The 19,205-nt window shown below is 43.1% G+C and overlaps 1 protein-coding gene across 3 annotated transcripts in view; it reads left to right on the top strand.

Moving 5' to 3' along the window:
* The window catches only part of CELF2 (CUGBP Elav-like family member 2), a 671,895-nt gene that overhangs the window by 326,178 nt on the left and 326,512 nt on the right, over window positions 1-19,205 (top strand). Inside the window, exon 1 of one of the 3 annotated variants that reach the window (XM_070800748.1) lies at window positions 15,431-15,544. The exons of the other annotated variants lie outside the window; for them this stretch is intronic. Within the exon in view, the coding sequence (XP_070656849.1) occupies window positions 15,492-15,544 (53 nt within the window). The 5' untranslated portion in view covers window positions 15,431-15,491. Of the gene's footprint in view, window positions 1-15,430; window positions 15,545-19,205 lie in introns of those variants that run through there. 3 annotated transcript variants of the gene reach the window in all.

Genomic DNA, 19,205 nt, shown 5'->3' with positions numbered 1-19,205 from the left:
AGAGCCTCTTGATGAAAGTGAAAGAGGAGAGTGAAAAAGTTGGCTTAAAGCTCAATATTCAGAAAACTAAGATCATATCATCTGGTCCCATCACTTCATGGCAAATATATGGGGAAACAGTGGAAACAGTGGCAGATTTTATTCTTTTGGGCTCCAGAATCACTGCAGATGGTGACTGTAGCCATGAAATTAAAAGATGCTTGCTCCTTGAAAGGAAAGTTATGACCAACCTAGGCAGCATATTAAGAAGCAGAGACATTATTTTGCCAACAAAGGTCCGTCTAGTCAAAGCTATGGTTTTTTCCAGTAGTTATGTATGGATGTGAGAGATGGACTATAAAGAAAGCTGAGTGTGGAATAATGGATGCTTTTGAACTGTGGTGTTGGAGAAGAGTCTTGAGAGTCCCTTGGAGTGCAAGGAGATCCAACCAGTCCATCCTAAAGGAAATCAGCCTGAATATTCATTGGAAGGACTGATGCTGAAGCTGAAACTCCACTACTTTGGCCACCTGATGCAAAGAACCGACTCATTTGAAAAAATCCTGATGCTGGGAAAGATTGAAGGCGGGAGGAGAAGGGGATAACAGAGGATGAGATGGTTGGATGGCATCATTGACTCAATGGGCATGAGTTTGAGTAAAAACCCTGGGAGTTGGTGATGGACAGGGAGGCCTGGCCTACTGCAGTCCATGGGGTTGCAAAGAGTCGACTGGACTGAACTGACTGTGATGGTGATAAGTAGATGGGTTCTAGAGAAAGTCTGGTTCAGTTGACTTACTGCCTCCCTGGCAGCTTTTACTCACAAGCATTCTAATTCCTGTATGTTTATATTCACCCAAGGCAACGGCACCCCACTCCAGGACTCTTGCCTGGAAAATCCCATGGACGGAGGAGCCTGGTGGGCTGCAGTCCATGGGGTCGCCAGGAGTCAGACACCACTGAGCGACTTCACTTTCACTTTTCACTTTCATGCATTGGAAAAGGAAATGGCAACCCACTCCAGTGTTCTTGCCTGGAGAATCCCAGGGAGGGGGGAGCCTGGTGGGCTGCCGTCTATGGGGTCACACAGAGTCGGACACGACTGAAGTGACTTAGCAGCAGCAGCAGCAGTCACACTTTGACTATGAAATTAAAAGTGGATAGTTGAATGGGTCTAGTTGCATCAGGTCTGTTCACTCTGTGAATTTTCAGGGAGCATTTATGGGTCTTTTTCTAAGTGTGTGATACTCCACTCAAAAGTTTAAAACCCTTGACCCCGGAATATGCCCCCCAAGTCTAGAGTTTATAGTTCCTTATAACTTCTGGAATCCCAGTCTGGCCAAAAGCACAGCCATGTTCAAAAACTGCTTTTGCTGCTCCCTTTTTGAACTGGTGGACCCAGCCAGCCTATGGGAGCATGCGAGTTTGTTCTGCATGACTGCTCTCCTGTTCTGCAAGCTAACTGCAGCCCCCCAGCCCCCTCCCCTCCCTTCTTGGTATTTTAGTTATGCCTTCAAGGAGATGGTGAGCAAAAGCAGGGCACTTGTCACTGCCATCTCAAATTCAGGACAAGTACCTGAAAGCTGGGCTAGAGTCAGGCCGGAGCAAGCAAGGATTTGATCCAAAACCTCTTGAATTGGATCACTTCCCCACCCAGACCTTACCCCTGCCTCCATTTCCAGTGGGTATGCAGGTGTGAAAGCAGCCTACTTCCTCCATTTAAAAGCACGCTGCCTGCTAGAGTTACTGCCCCAGTTCTCAACTGGTTCCTGAAACTTTCTGAATCTTCCTACGTCGGATTTGCACTGCCCTGCTTTTTTCGCTTAGTATCTAAACATATAACTCATGATCTCATATACAGCAAGAAAGGTAACTCAAAACCTCATATACATATGTTTTCTCTCTCCTGCCAGATTTAAGCTCCTTAGTGACGGAGAAGGCAATGGCACCCCACTCCAGTACTCTTGCCTGGAAAATCCCATGGACGGAGGAGCCTGGTAGTCCATGGGGTCGCTAGGAGTCAGACACAACTGAGCGACTTCCCTTTCACTTTTCACTTTCATGCATTGGAGAAGGAAATGGCAACCCACTCCAGTGTTCTTGCCTGGACAATCCCAGGGACAGGGGAGCCTGGTGGGCTGCCGTTTATGGGGTCACACAGAGTCAGACACGACTGAAGTGACTTAGCAGAGCAGTGATGGCTTCAACCCTGTCTTTCAGAGGAGCATCTTTCTTTGCCTCCCTCCTCCAATTCTGGTCTGCCTGGGATTCTGGTCTTGGTCCTGTTCTCATTCCTTGCCCTTGACATTCCTGCAGTGGTTCTAACTGTTCCCTCTGCTTGGAAGATCCAGCTGCAGGGGTCTCCAGCTCAGCTCATCTCCAGTGAAACTGATCTTCCCCATCCACCCTGTTCTGCTCTTTGGGGTTTTCATTTACTTAGCAGTGTCATCATTTGCTAAATTTTCCAGATTAAAAAAAATCAGGATTTTCTTTGACTCAGCTGTTTTCTTCATTCCATCCATTCAGTTGTCCTTATAGTGACTTGACCCCCTCTTCTCCCCCAGTCCTCACCACCTGGACCGTGTAAAGCAGTGAAAAGAGCTGAGTCCCACCCCCCATCTTTGCCGGTTTCACTGTACTTGTCGGCTTGGGCCTCTCTTGACCTCCTAAGCCCCCCTGTCCTCATCTGTGTGATGTGGATGATAATAGCAATTTACTGAATTGCTCTGGTAATTGAGAGATTTGATCTTACGTGGAGGCCCTCAAGCCCAGCCAATAGGCAGTGGTCCATGAGGAGAAGACCCATCTTGCCAGCCGCGTGGCCTCGTGGCTATACAGCAGCTCTCCTGCCATCTCCCTGACTCCACGCTCTTCTCTGTTTTGGGGTCAGGCTGAAACCAGAGTCACTTTTCCAGAGCCAGAGCCATTTAAAATCTTTCATGGCTTCAGACAGCCAGGTTTCAGTCTAGGATGCCGTGTCCCTCCTCCCTCGACTTGGGGCCACTCTCTGCCTCATCCTCCCTTGGCCTCTACGAACTTTCCTTTGATGATCATGACCTAGTCATGTTCTGTGTGCTTTTCTGGTACCCACCATAACAGTATTCAATCGTAACAGGAATAGAGAGGTCAATGTCAAGTTTTGTGTCAATCCCTGCAATAAAGAACAAAATCAAGCTAATACACTTTTGAAAGTGAGGAGACATCTCATTAGGAATTGCCTTGAGAATATGTCTATGGTCTTTAATAACATTTACTGCTTTGTTTTTAATAGCAGGTGAAGGATGAAGCTTTATAAGGGAATATTGTTATTTTAGTTGCTGAGTTCTGTCCGACTTGTTTGTGATCCCATGAACTGTAGCCCACCAGGCTCCTCTGTCCATGGGAATTCCCAAGCAAGAATACTAGAATGGGTTGCCACTTCTTTTGCCAGGGGATCTTCCCAACCTGCAGATCAAACCTGTGTCTCCTGCTTGGCAGACAGATTCTTTACCACTGAACCACTTAGTAAGGGGATGTGCATGCTGTGCTAAGTCACTTTAGTCGTGTCTGATTCTTTGTGACCCTGTGGACTGTAACCTACCAGTGTGGACTGTGACCTACCATGGGATTCTCCAGGCAACAATGCTTGAGTGTGTTGCCACTCCCTCCTCCAGGGGATCTTCCCAATAAGGGGATAACTTGCTGTAAATCCCTGGGGATCTTGTGAACTAACAGGGAAGGAGGACAGAGGGTGAAAGGGGTGACCTACCAATATATATATAGGACTTCCCTGGTGGCTCAGACGGTAAAGCATCTGTCTACAATGCGGGAGACCTGGGTTCCATCCCTGGGTCGGGAAGATCCACTGGAGAAGGAAATGGCAATCCACTCCAGTCCCATTGCCTGGAAAATCCCATGGACAGAGGAGCCTGGTAGGATACAGTCCATGGGGTCGAAAAGAGACACGACTGAGCGACTTCACTCACCTTCACGTCACTTCACCAATATATAGAGTTAAATATGGGAAACAGGTTGACTGAAAATTGATGAAACAAAAATTAGACTGATTCTGATGTCTGTTCCCTGCCCATAAGACATTTGCTTTTTCCAAGATACCCCACAAATCACCCTCCAACTCCCACTGCTCTTAATTCTGAAAGTTTTGTCAACTCATTTTATCGTCAATGCCTGTCCCTCAGTTCAGTTCAGTCACTCAGTCCTGTCCGACTTTCCGACCCCATGGACTGCAATGCGCCAGGCTTCCCTGTCCATCACCAACTCCCAGAGTTTACTCAAACTCATGTCCATTGAGTCAGTGATGCCATCCAACCATCTCATCCTCTGTCATCCCCTTCTCCTCCTGCCTTAAATCTTTCCCAGCATCAGGGTTTTTTCATGAGTCGGTTCTTCTCATCAGGTAGCCAGAGTACTTGAGTTTCAGCCTTCAGCATCAGTCATTCCAATGAAAATTCAGGACTGATTTTCTTTAGGATTGCCTGGTTAAATCTCCTTTCAGTCCAAGGGACTCTCAAGAGTCTTCTCCAACACCACAGTTCAAAAGCATCTGTTCTTCCGCGCTCAGCTTTCTTTACAGTCCAACTCTCACATCCATACCTGACTACTAGAAAAACGATAGCTTTGACTAGATGGACCTTTGTTGGCAAAGTAATGTCTCTGCTTTTTAATATGCTGTCTAGGTTGCTCATAGCTTTTCTTCCAAGGAGCAAGCATATTTTAATTTCATGGCTACAGTCACCATCTGCAGTGATTTTGGAGCCCAAAAAAATAAAGTCTCCCACTGTTTCCATTGTTTCCCCGTCTATTTGCCATGAAGTGATGGGACCAGATGCCATCATCTTAGTTTTCTGAATATTGAGTTTTAAGCCAATTTTTTCACTCTCCTCTTTCACTTTCATCAAGAGGCTCTTTAGTCCTTCTTTGCTTTCTGCCATAAGGGGTGGTGTCATCTGCATATCTGAGGTTATTGATATTTCTCCCAGCAATCTTGATTCCAGTTTGTGCTTCATTCAGTCTGACATTTCGCATGATGTACTCTGCATATAAGTTAAATAAGCAGGGTGACAGTATACAGCCTTGACATACTCCTTTCCCTATTTGGAACCAGTCTGTTGTTCCATGTCCACTTTTAACAGTTGCTTCTTGAGCTGCATAGCAATTTCTCAAGAAGCAGGTCAGGTGGTCTGGTATTCCCCTCTTTAAGAATTTTCCACCGCTCTTTGTGATCCACACAGTCAAAGGCTTTGGCATAGTCAATAAAGCAAAAGTAGATGTTTTTCTGGAACTCTCTTGCTTTTTCGATGATCCGGCAGATGTTGGCAATTTGATCTCTGGTTCCTCTGCCTTCTCTAAATCCAGCTTGAACATCTGAAAGTTCATGGTTCATGTACTGTTGAAGCCTGGCTGAAGAATTTTGAGCCTGGTCCTACCTGCTTGCAATTTGTGAACTCCCAAACTTAGCACTGATGGAAAGTAATGAGGGAAATGTATAATTTATCACTTTATTTTCTATTCACCCATATAAATGGTGCCTTAAAGTTAGAAAAGGTTTCCCTGGTGGCTCAGCAGTAAAGAATCCACCTGCCAAACAGGAGACATGGGTTCAGTTCCTGGGTTGGCAAGATCCCCTGGAGAAGGAAATGGCTACCCACTCCAGTATTCTTGCCTGGAGAATCCCATGGACAGAGGAGTGTGTAGGGCAACCGTCAGTGGGGTCACAAGGAATCAGACAGAACTTAGTGATTTAACAACAATAGCAACAAAGTTTTAAAAAATAGTAAAACATCAAGCCGATCATTCCATCTCAATGAATTGATCAAGTTCTTAAAGTCATAACAGGGCCTTCTGCATCTGTCTGTCCCTTTCTGGGTCTAACAGAGTGACTGCTCACAGTTGAATGTGGTACTTATTTCACAAGTCGTGTCATGTAGCTATAAGCCACTGAGTTTGGGTCACTTAATAAGAAGTGGGTTTCACAAAGAAATTTAGCTCTTGAACAAATATTTATTAAATGTCCAGCAGATGCCACACTCTGGCCACACATGATGATAAACATGGAGTGAGTTCCTGCTTTAATGCAGCTTCAGTTCAGATGGAGGGGAGAGATCACAAACAAGAAAATAAGTAGATAATCTCATTTCAGAGAGTGATATTTATAAAGAAAGGTAACATGTAAAGCACCTGCATATTCTAAAAGAGCTGTTGTGGTCGTTGCAAAACCATCTTTTCCAGACCATCTGGGTTTTTGTTTCATCTCTGTTGGGTAATCACGTGAATCCCCACCTTGGTCTCACTTGCCCATCAGGAAATCTACCTGCTGCACCCTGATCTTCAACATGCTTGTGCTGTTCAAGTCTTATAATTCCTAGAATCAAAACCACTAAGAAAGACAGACGCCCAAGTGCACCAAACTCTGCATGGCCATCGAAAACTCTAGATAGTAGTCAGTTCAGTTCAGTCAGTTCAGTTGCTCAGTTGTGTCCGACTCTTTGTGACCCAATGACCCGCAGCACACCGGGCCTCCCTGTCCATCACCAACTCCCGGAGTTTACTCAAACTCATGTGCATTGAGTCGGTAATGCCATCCAACCATCTCATCCTCTGTCGTCCCCTTCTCCTTCTGCCTTCAGTCTTTCCTAGAATCAGGGTCTTTTCCAATGACTCAGTTATTTGCATCAGGTGGCCAAAGTAGTGGGGTTTCAGCTTCAGCATCAGTCCTTCCAATGAATATTCAGGCTGATTTCCTTTAGGATGGACTGGTTGAATCTCCTTGCAGTCCAAGGGACTCTCAAGAGTCTTCTCCAACACCACAGTTCAAAAGCATCTGTTCTTCCACCCTCAGCTTTCTTTATAGTCCAACTCACACATCCATACATGACTACTGGAAAAACGATAGCTTTTACTAGACAGACCTTTTTGGCAAAGTAATGTCTCTGCTTTTTAATATGCTGCCTAGGTTGATCGTAGCTTTTCTTCCAAGGAGCAAGCATCTTTTAATTTCATGGCTGCAGTCACCATCTGCAGTGATTTTCGAGCTCCCAAAAATAAAGTCTGACACTGTTTCCACTGTTTCCCCATCTATTTGCCATGAAGTGATGGGACCAGATGCCATGATCTTAGTCTTCTGAATATTGAGTTTTAAGCCAACTTTTTCACTCTCCTCTTTCACTTTCATCAAGAGGCTCTTTAGTCCTTCTTCACGTTCTGCCATAAGGGTGGTGTCATCTGCATACCTGAGGTTATTGATATTTCTCCCAGCAATCTTGATTCCAGCTTGTGCTTCATCCAGCCCAGCATTTCTCATGATGCCTTGACGTACCCCTTTCCCTATTTGCAACCAGTCTGTTGTTCCATGTCCAGTTCTAACTGTTGCCTCCTGACCTGCATACAGATTTCTCAAAAGGCAGGTCAGGTGGTCTGATATTCTATCTCTTTAAGAATTTTCCAGAGTTTGTTGTAGTCCACATAGTCAAAGGCTTTGGCATAGTCAATAAAGCAGAAGTAGATATTTTTCTGGAACTCTCTTGCTGTTTTAATGATCCAACAGATGTTGGCAATTTGATCTCTGGTTTCTCTGCCTTTTCTAAATCCAGCTTGAACATCTGGAAGTTCATGGTTCATGTACTGTTGAAGCCTGGCTTGGCTAATTCTGAGCATTACTTTACTAGTGTGTGAGATGAGTGCACTTGTGCGGTAGTTTGAGCATTCTTTGGCATTGCCTTTCTTTGGGATTGGAATGAAAACTGACCTTTTCCAGTCCTGTGGCCACTGCTGAGTTTTCCAAATTTGTTGACATATTGAATGCAGCACTTTTACAGGATCATCTTTTAGGATTTGAAATAGCTCAACTGGAATTCCATCACCTCCACAAGCTTTGTTCATAGTGATGCTTCCTAAGGCCCATTGACTTCGCATTCCAGGATGTCTGGCTCTAGGTTGGTGATCACACCATCATGATTATCTGGGTCATGAAGATCTTTTTTGTATAGTTCTTCTGTGTATTCTTGCCATCTCCTCTTACTATCTTCTGCTTCTCTTAGGTCCATACCATTTCTGTCCTTTATTGTGCCCATCTTTTCATGAAATGTTTCCTTGGTATCTCTAATTTTCTTGCAGAGATCTCTAGACTTTCCCATTCTATTGTTTTTTTCTATTTCTTTGCATTGATAGCTAAGGAAGGCTTTCTTATCTCTCCTTGCTATTGTTTGGAACTCTGCATTCAAATGGGATAGTAGTCAAGTTACAGAATTTCTGGGATGTGCCAGCCTGAGCAGAAGGTGACGGTGTGTGCATGTGTCTGTCTTTGTTGTTGTGGTTTAGTTGCTAAGTCCTATCTGACTATTTGTGACCCACTGGGTTACAGCACACCAGGCTTCCCTGTACTTCACTATCTCCCAGAGTTTGCTCAAACTCATGTCCATTGAGTCGATGATACCATCCAGCTGTAACCGCAATAATAAAGTAGCCCATTTTCCATGCAAATATGAATGCCTAACTTACATGTATTCACCTGTGGTTTTCCCAAGATTTCTGATATGCCCAGGGGTGGCCCTTGGCAAAACTTTAGGCCAGAAATGACCACTCAATTGTGAATGTGTTATTTATGATGTCATATGAGTTCACAAGCCCTGGTGGCTCACTATTAAAGAACCCACCTGTCAATGCAGGAGACACAGGTTTGATCCCTGGGTCAGGAAGATCCCCTGGAGAAGAAAATTGTAACCCACTCCAGTATTCTGGCCTAGGAAATCCCATGGACTGAGGAGCCTGGTGGACTGAAGTCCATGGGATCACAAAAGTGTTGGACATGACTTAGCAACTAAACAATGAATTCACAAGCCAAAGTTAGTTATCTTATCAGCAGGGTTACTTACGGTAACCATTTTCATGGGAAATCTTTGACTTTCTTCTCATTGTCTTTCACAGACCCACCTACGTGGAAATAGATCTCCAAACTCACTTCATGGTGTCTTTTCACAGCCCTGCTTGTCTATAGAAAGCAAGTTATTATTACTCTTTATAATAATAAAACCTCTTAAATTTATCTAGGGCCTATTTTCAAGTGGTATCTTGGAGCTCTAAGTACTTCCTGGTTTATTATTTACACCTACTCATTGATAAATATGACACTTGATCTTTTGAAGGGGCTTTACAATAATTCTTACTAATTACTCATCCCCAGGCCCCACTTCTAGCAAAACATCTCCATTTTGCAAAACGAGTACATCATCCCACTGCTTGGAGAAGGAATATCCATGTGGAACGTGGGGCCCTTGGGTTGCTCACAGGGACAGCTGTTCCTTAATCATGACTTGGAGGTGCTTTTTGAGTCCTCAAGTGAGAGGAACTCCAGTTACATAGATCTTCAGATTACCATCAAATCCTTTCTTTGCTAAGGCTACTGAGGTCTTACATTAAACCAACTGTCAATTTTGTGTGTCAAGTAGTGATTTGTGATCCTTGTATCCTTGGGGCTTTGGAGGTCTTTCCTCTCAAGGCAGGAGGGAGCATGGGGTCTGGAAGCACAGGATTGCTCCCGTGTTCCATTCATTCTGGCTCCTGCGTGCAGATTTCACTGCTTTGCCTCATTCTGTCCACGGAGACCCTTCCTCGGAAGCTTAGACCTGGTCAGGGGAACTTTGTGTCTTCTGTTTGATGTCAGCTCTAGATGGACACCCACCTCCTCACACAGGCACTTAACACTTTACTGAGCTCCTCCTAGGGGTCATGTATGGTCTTTGCAGCAAATCCATTTCTCGTACACCTTGGTTGGTGCTTCGTATTCGCTTCACAGACTTTGTGTGTTCTTTCCACCTTTCATAACAATGTGGTATGTTTCTTAGTTCAGCCTGGCAATTCTTGATGTCTGCTGTGGTCTGAATGTTTGTGACAATCCCCCACCCCCACCCCCAACGAATTTCATATGTTGAAAGCTCAATGCCAATGCATTAGGAGGTGGGGTCTCTGGATTAAGTCATGAGGGTGGAATCTTCATGCATGGGATTAGTGTTCTCATAAAGGAAACCCCACAGAGACCCCTCATCCCTTCCACTACGTGAGGACAAAGCAAGGAGGTGCCCACTATGAACCAGGAGGAGGACCTTCATCAGAACTTGACCAGTCTGGTGCCTTGATCTAGGACTTCCAAGCCTCCAGAGCCATGAGAAATAAACATTTGCTGCTTCAAGGCCCCAGGTCTGTGGCATTTTGCTTTAGCAGCCTGAATGGCCTACGGCAGTATCTGAAACTAACAACTAAATAGATTTAATATCTTCAGTGCCTCCACATTCCAAGATGGTTCTTTTTTGACGGGAATCTGAGGAGCAGACTAGATGTTTTTTAGAGTCCCATCCTTTTATTTTTTTTAGTACTTATTTATTTATAGCTGGTTATTATTGGGTCTCAGTTGTGGCACACAGGATCTCCATTGCATCCTGTGGATCTTCCATTCTGGGGCATGGGCTCTCTCTAGTTGTGCCATGCAGGCTGCATGCCACATGGGCATGTAGTTGCAACACATGGGCTTGGTTGCTCCACAGCGTGTGGGATCTTGGTTCCTCAATCAGGGATTGAACCCGCATCCCCTGCTTTGAAAGGCAGATTCTTAACCACTGGACCACCAGGGAAATCCCTAGTGTCCCATCTGTTTTATCAAAAGAGTTTATGCAGCCAGGTCCTACATCTCGAATACTTCATATTGTACCCTTCTATTGAAATGGTGTTTTCCATTACTTCTGCAATGTACATATCAAAATGCAAAGACAAGGCACAGAAGGCAGAAAAAAGTTGAATTCATTTTTTGTTGGATTTGGAAATTTGGCTTTTTAATCCCAGAAATTACCTACAATATAAAGAAACTCATAATACAGCTTTAAACATTTTTTTTAGGAAGCGCATATCTAGAAAGGTCACGAAATCTCAGCTCAGCTCCATACTTCTCAATTGCTGTACCTCTCCAGTGTTTCCCTCACCAAGCTTGCATTATTAGCTCAACAATTAATTTCTACAGTTAATAACAAACTTCTTGGATATAGAGAGCATTGAAATCGTTTTTGTTGTTGTTCTTTGCTAATTACTGCTATAATCCTTATCCTCTTAAAAACTTTCCCCTACAAACCAAATTTAATAATCATCAGGGTTGTTAAAAATTAATTCCTATAGGAGATGACCTCAAAATATTGGTCTCCAAAAGTGCTTAGTCTGTCTAGTTTCAACTCAAACTGTATTTGAAATAAAGTTTTGAAAGAAATTGACAAATACTAGTAGCCCAGAAACAACCTTCAAATCAATTTTTTTATTCATTTACTATCTGTCCTCTAAGATAGGTAACCTTGAGGATCTAATGTCTGGTGATCCGAGGCGGAGCAGATGTAATAATGATAGAAATAAACTGCACAATGTAATGCATTTGAATCATCTGGAAACCACTCCCCCACCCCACTCCCACCCCCAGTCCATGGAAAAATTGTCTTTCATGAAACTGGTCCCTGGCGCCAAGAATGTTAGACTACTGCTCTAAGGTTATTAGTGTCACATGAGAAAAGTGTGAAGCTCTTCATTACAATACCACTCAAAAGGCTTGCCTTCCCAGTTGCGTCTGTCACCCCTGGGCACAGTGGGGCTGCTGAGTCGCACTGCAACCCAGCAGAAAGAACAGGTGTCCAGACAGGGCTCCCATGCTCTGTCATTATCCACCTTCTGTGGGCATTGTTTCTGTGCCTGAACTTTTTCAGCAGAGCAGGTAACAGGACCAGCTGTGCACACCCCGCAGTGTTGTAGGGATTCATCAGGGAAATAGGCAAAGTGTCAGGGAAGGCCTTCTCAGGGTTGTGAGCTGTGCCGGTGGAATGCTTGAATTAGTGGAAGAAGTGGTGCCCCACTCCATGATTGTTACGGCAACTACAGGTGCCGCTGCTGCTGCTGCCAAGTCACTTCAGTTGTGTCCGACTCTGCGCGACCCCATAGACGGCAGCCCACCAGGCTCCCCCGTCCCTGGGGTTCTCCAAGCAAGAACACTGGAGTGGGTTGCCATTTCCTTCTCCAATGCATGAAAGTGAAAAGTGAAAGGGAAGTCTGTCAGTCATGTCCAACTCTTAGCAACCCCATGGACGGCAGCCCACCAGGCTCCTCCATCCATGGGATTCTCCAGGCAAGAGTACTGCAGTGGGGTGCCACTGCCTTCTCCAACTACCGGTGGCACAGGGGTAAAGAATCCACCTGCCAGTACAAGAGATGCAGGAGACTCATCAGGTTCCATCACTGCGTCAGGAAGATCCCCTGGAGAATGAAATGGCTACCACTCCAGTATTCTTGCCTGGAAAATTCCATGGAAGGAGGAGCCTAGTGGGCTACGGTCCATGGGGTTGCAAAGAGTCAGACATGACTAAGAGACTGAGCATGCGAGCACATAAAGGCATATGGAAAATAAAAGTCTTCTCAAGTGTTAAAAACAAATTCATTCCTTTATTTCACAAACTCTTATTAAGAATCAGCTAGATGTAGTTTATTCTATTGGGTGGATTAAGAATACAAAGATTGATCCAGTGTGGATCTGGAGTCAGAGGATTCCTATGCAGTATGACACACCTGCCTTATATTCACTCATATTTCTATCCCCAAGTTCAGCACAGGCAACTGGAGAGTGTAAGACCCCCAATGTGTCACCTTACTGGTGTTTGGATAAGCACTAAACTCTTACCTCAATAGCTTTCTCATTATTTAGGTGCCTAGACTCAAATGGAAGTGGAGGGAATATAAAATATTTAATGGTTTGATTCCATCCCAGTCCTTGCTACTCCAGATCCATAATTCATTTCACTAGAGGAATAGCCCCATGCACAGCAGCCCTGGCTTCCAGTGCTAAGAATCTATTTATGGATTAGCAAATGCATTAGTGCTACATGTTAGTACTTGCCTCGGAGTTTAGCCCTGTCAGAAACTGGATGGAAGTATTAAAATAGGGTTTTGTGTCAGAACAGTGTATTTTTACTTTGCTCTGATGCACAAAACCATGGCCTGTGTCAGGCCACTCATTCCACTCTTTGTTAATATTTGCACTAACAGAATACATCGTTTCATTATACACACCTCCAGGGCTTTAAAATAACTGAGCAGGACTTCCTGGCAGTCCAAGGGTTAAGAATCTGCCTGCCAATGCAGCGGAAATGGGTTCGGTCCCTGGTCAAGGAAGATGCTGCAGGGCAACTGAGCCCATGTACCACAACTACGGAAGCCCGCCGGCTCAGAGCCTGTGCTCCTCAACAGGAGAAGCCACCACAATGAGAAGCCCGTTTACTGCAACAAGGAGTAGCTTCCACTCGCGGAAACTAGAAAAAACCTACATGCAGCAACAAAGACCCAGCACAGCTAGGTGATATTAGTGATATATGTAATAAATACTAAATATGTATTAATAATAAAGTATAAATTTAGCAATCAATTAAAATAAATTAATTAAAAATATAAAATGAGCATTTGTTGCCCCTGTTTATCTACAGGGCAAAGAGAGCTCTAGAGACGGGAGGTGAGCCCTGCCTCAGCTCTCAACACAGGTGACTAGGGAGATAGCTCAAAACCCTCTCTCTGCAGGGTCTCTGGTTCCAAATCATTTACATGATGTTGATCTTGCTCCAAAAGAGTACCTTAGGTTGTACATAGTACGTCTCCCCTGGCAAGGTCCTTCATTTTTATATATTCACTCTCTAACTCTCAGACATGATGATGAAGGAAGGCAATGTGAAAATCTGCTTGTTTTAAGGGCAGAGCTGTGGCTTCATTCTCTGATCGCAGTCCAGTGCTTCATCATGGGATCTTCTTGCCATCTAGAAATGGGAATGGGGACTGCTTTCAGTCACTGCTGCTTGTTATTATCAGCCCTGTTGACAAACTAAGCGTGATTACCGGGCAGTAACCCTGAGAGCATCATCTTCACCCTCTAGAACATCTTCATCTCCTTATCTGTGGGCCAAGACTAAGTTCAGAGGTCAGAGATCTAGGAAGATGTTGGGGGTGTGGTACTTACCTGGTGGTCTAGTGGTTAAGACGTCACCTTCCAGTGCAGGGGTCCAGGCTCAGTCGCTAGTGGGGGAACTAAGATCCCACATGCTCCCTGTCCCCCCAGTAAAACAAAACACATAAAAATAGAACCATTATTATAACAGGTTCAGTAAAGACTTAAAAAAATGGTCCACATTTTACAAAATCTTTTAAAAAAGATACTGGGGTGCATTCCAGATCTCCAAAAGAGAGGATAATGGGGCGCACCATGATTTTCCCCACCCCACTATTGTTCCCACAAATATTTTGAGTCCAGATTATTACTGAGGTGCACGATTGTGCTGATGAGAACAGGTGACGTGTTGGATCCCGGGAGTGGGGAAACCAGTGTTCTGTGAGCCAGCTCTGTTTCAGGCTGTGTTCTGTGTCGCTCCATCCAAGCTGAGCGCATTCTTGGCTTCCAATCAGCACACACCTCCTGGAGCAAAGCCTTCATTTGCAGTTTTGGACAACTGACTATTCCATCCATAGCATCTTGTCTTTCCTGTGTGTGTTTAACTTACTGTTTTACTTGGTTAATATGCCTGGAATTCTTATAATTCCAATAAACACAAGTACAGTGTGTATTTCCTTGGCTAACTGTATATGCTAAGCCCAGTGAGGATAATGAAATACAGAAGCAGGAGTTTTTTCTTATTTTGGAAAAGAGCATTCTAATTGGTCTTTTGAGGCATATGCTCCACTGTCTATTAGGATTTCAGTATGACCAAACAATCTTTGCATTGCCTGCCTCTTTTAGAAGTCCTGCTGCAGGTGGGTTATGCCCTGATCTCCAAAACTCTGGTGCTCACAGAGTTAAAACCTTTCCAAGTTTCTGCAACCTCCGTCCTCCCCATCCTCAATCCAGAGTGGGGCTAAGGGTCTTGACCTTGTCACTCTTTCTGAGGACAAGGGGTGAGGAAGAGATGAATCCAGCTGTGAATTCAGCGTCCCAAAAAAGAGAAGCAGAAATTCCTTTTTAGCACCCTGACCCACCCACATCTTGTGTGAGTCATCTGCGAGGCTTGCTGACAGTGGATGGCAAAGAGAAAACATGCACTTGGTTTTGCTGTGAAATGTATAAGACAAAGAGGTAAATGAGTGACTTATTTTTCTTTCCAATTTCTGAAGATGGTAATTAGGAGAACTCACACCAGCCAGGCTCAAGCGAATGCAAGCAAGACCCCTATAGGCAGCACAGTGTATTAATGTAAAAATATGCTTAGACAACATAACTTGTCAGAGAGGATTATTTCTACTTAGTGGATCTGCAGGAGCCCCTTTGCTCTACCATTCAGAATTTGACTAGAGAAGAGAGTGAGGAAAGAGAGAGAGAAAGAGAGGGAGGGAGGGAGGGAGAGAGAGAGAGGGAGAGAGAGAGGGGGGAGCGCACATTAGTGAACAGCTACTGTGGCATTGATGTTGGAGCGCACTTCTGAACTGGCTTTTGTTGAGACTATCAGTGTATCTGTGCAGAAAGCATGCGCTGTCCCAAATCCGCTGTTACTATGAGAAATGAAGAGCTGCTTTTAAGGTATGTTGCTGTGTTCTTTGTTTTAATGTATGCCTTGCTAGTTTTCAGAGCTGGCCGAGACTGTCATCACGGTCAGAATCAAGCAGCTTCCTTATCTTAGAAGAAAAAAATAAAAAAGAATCTAGAGAGAGAGAGGGGAAAGAGGGAAACGAAATCGAGACCAAGAGATTGGGAGAAAGAGAGAGCAAGCGAGAGAAAGGAGAAGGACTCCTGTGGACGAGTTATATTTGCAGGAGTTGCCTTTTGCAAGCATATCATGTATTTGCTTGCTGCTATTTGTGCGCGGCCAGTGGATAATTTTAAAGGCTCCGAATCTGGCTCTGGGTTTGTCTTTTCCTTTGCAATGTCTAAGCCTCTTTCATTATTATGCACTCTGCATGGAATACTCAGCGAGAAAGGAGCTAAGGAGACTCCATATTAGACTTGCGTTCCAGATACCGCTCTAATCTGGACTTAGCCTACCTAAATAGTCCTTCTGTGTTACCAGGTTTGGATCACTTTATACTGTTTGCCAAAATGTGTACCTGTTTAAAGACCTCTATTCATGCATGGCGTCCTGGGTCCCTCTGTATTGAAAGCAAATATTTGTTTCCTGCATCTGTGTAAGGGTCCTACCGCTTACCAAGAATGAGCCACCTTTGGGGAAGCAGAGAAAGAATTATGATAGAATTGGCATCCTGCTTTGAAAAATGTAGTCTTTTGTTTATTTGCTAGCAGACATTGTAGCACTGAATACATCTATGGGTCTGACAATGGGACCCGTTGAACAATGGAGCTGTCAAACTAGCTTAATGCATGTCTGGGTTTTTTTTTTTTTTCTTCTTCTTTCTCAACACCCTTTTTATCTGTTTTAATCTTGTTTGTATAGACTATCCAGATTGAAGAGCTTTTAGGACTGCTTGTTTGTGGTTTTGTGCATTTGAAAAATTTAATATCTGCCGTTCATAGGGCTTTTTGCATTTTGCAGCTATGTTGGTTGGATTAAGTTAGAGATTTATTACTTACCTCTCTGTTAAACTACAGAAAGAAACTCATTGATTGAGAACGCTTGTAACACCATTATCATTCTAGCAAATACCTTGTTATCAGACATGCCTCTACAGTATTTAATGCTTGGAGATTTAAAATATGCCTGTTTGGTGGACTTACGGAACATAGCACTAAAGCAAAGTTAAGAGGAATATTTCTAATGTTTAAGTAAATTATGATTTCTGATGTCTGCTTCCTCTTTTGGCATCCAGGTACATAAACAGTTTAGAAATTCAAGGAGAAGTCAGAACTTTCGCCCTCCTAATTTTGGTCACGAACTATCACTAGCCAGCCTGTTAAATCGTTAAGTTAAAGGTCTCTACAGAATATATTGATTTTTGATATATGATTATGTGCTTATAAAATGCATTTCTACGCAGGGCAAACATGTCTCACATCTTCAAAAATCTTTCCTTTTATAACATGGGCAATGGTTTCTCAGGTGAAAACAGTGAGACTTCAAAAAGAAAAAATAGAAAAATCAGTTTCAAACTTCTCCAACATTAAAAACATTTTTATTCTCAAACTAGATATAAAGGAACTGATCCTAGAAGATTAAATGGTAATTGATATACATGAAAATCATATCACTGACATTTGTTTCCATAAAGAATATGTCTTTTCTAACATTTTAATGTTTTGCTTTAATTAGCTGTTTGTGCCAGAGCAGTAGATTGAAAAATACTCATAAATTCATTGAGATTTAGAACCTAATACTTAGAAACAGAAGGGAAATTATTTTAAAGGGCAAATTTAAAAAAGTAGATATATTTAATTACAAATATTTCTTCTTGGATTATATTGTGTTCAGATTAGTGATGTACCCAGTAAATAAGGAGCAAGATGTAGTCCTTATAAAACCAGCTATGAAACATTCACTATTTTTCAGAGTTTAGACATGCATTCAATTTTTCAAACTTAGGCTGAAATGTTATATTTAATACAAAATTGTGAAAATTCATGTTGCAAGCTCAATAAATTGCCTTCTCAAACATAAATTTTCTATTGATAATATTTTCAGAGCCTGGCTGAACCCATAACGTATCTGTAGAATAATTATATTTTTAAAGTTATCCATGGTAAGTAAAGTGGATTTTATGATTATGTTCTCTTACTTCCAAAGGGATATGAACAGCTCATTCCATTGGGTATGCCAATAATTGCTTTTGGATGAGCTTATAAACGGTAATTGGTGAAGCTTTCTATCTGAAACTGGCCCACTGTTACCAGCACACCTAGATTCTTCTTTCATGGGAAATTTTTTTTTTCTAAATCAAAGGTCACAAAGCAATTTTTTTGTGATTTGGGGGAAAGAAAGTAGTGTCCTGTGTTTCCCAGCTGCCTGTCAGAAGCAAGCTGAAATAAAAAAATACCTTAGCAATCTCCATGTTAAATTTTTGACTAAATTATAATCATTCATCTGTGATCTATTCACTTTAATCCCTGGATGATCATACTAGGTCCAAGAACAAGGGAACCCCCTACCCATTCGTGCTTTGACCCAATCATTACCAGCTTCCAGAATTCTGAGGCCCCCATTCCAGCGTCCAACACACAGCTATCTTGTCCTCTAGCCTGATGGGGGAGTGGGAGATGGCCGGAAGTTGGCCAACTTGTCTACATCTATTTCCACAACAGTAACAAGATACGCAATCTGTATCCTGCCATCGACTTCTGTGTTGGGATGATTCCCTTCCAAGGTGACCTAAACAAATGTCAAAGTGAATTTTAATCCTAAGCCCAGACTTGCAGAAACAGAACAGATGAGTCAAACTCGGAAAACGGCTTCTTTCAATAGAGTCACAGTTGCACCCGAGTCCTTGCACACAGGAGCCTTGGGAATATGCAGCTGTGTTCAGCAGACCACAGGCTGCGAGATATGTAACCTCAACATCCAAAGAGTTCTTTTATTTGTGAAAATGAAACCTCACAGTTTTTCCTTTTCAAAATATGAGTGCATACAATTGCATAATATCCCTTTGGGGCTGAAAAACAAAGGCCTTTGATTAATATTCATATCTAGAACTTTAGAGCAAGTGCAGATTGTGCTGGAATACCTAGGAAGTCATTGGAAGAGTGAATCAATACTAATTATTGTAATCAGGGTGGTTAATTAAGTGAAAATGTGGCTGATAGAAAGTTCATTGCTCACAGCCCTGGAAACACCTAGGTTGATGAAAAGAAGGTAAAATCCAAAAGCAAGCATGGTACCCAGGAATGATCTCTCCATGTTTAGGGGGTCAGAATCTGTCCACAGAAAACATACCTCGATTTGGTATAATTGCAACAGTGAGAAAACCAGAAATATCAGACTCAGTTTCTGGTGTAGAGGTTTCTATAAAAGTCATTAACAGAAAGCAGTTTGTTAAGAAGCATCTCCTGCGGCTCCCACAGCATTTATCTGCCCTTCTTCCAACGGTAACAAGTATATTTCACTCTGTGGCAGTAACGTCTTAGATCATCTTGATTAGCCTTCATTGAATTTCTTTCTGCATTTTGGTAATTCCTGGGGGATATGTTGAGGGTGGGGAGGTGGGTTCTCCTTTCATCACACTATTGATTGCTTCCTTCTTGGTTATTATTGGCTTTGGGAATTTTTCTGAACTCGCAGTGACTTTTATTCTGTAGGAAA

Source organism: Bos indicus, chromosome 13, assembly GCF_029378745.1.
Source record: "Bos indicus isolate NIAB-ARS_2022 breed Sahiwal x Tharparkar chromosome 13, NIAB-ARS_B.indTharparkar_mat_pri_1.0, whole genome shotgun sequence".
NCBI classification, from domain to species: Eukaryota; Metazoa; Chordata; class Mammalia; order Artiodactyla; family Bovidae; genus Bos; species Bos indicus.
This window is presented reverse-complemented; position numbering and strand designations above follow the sequence as displayed.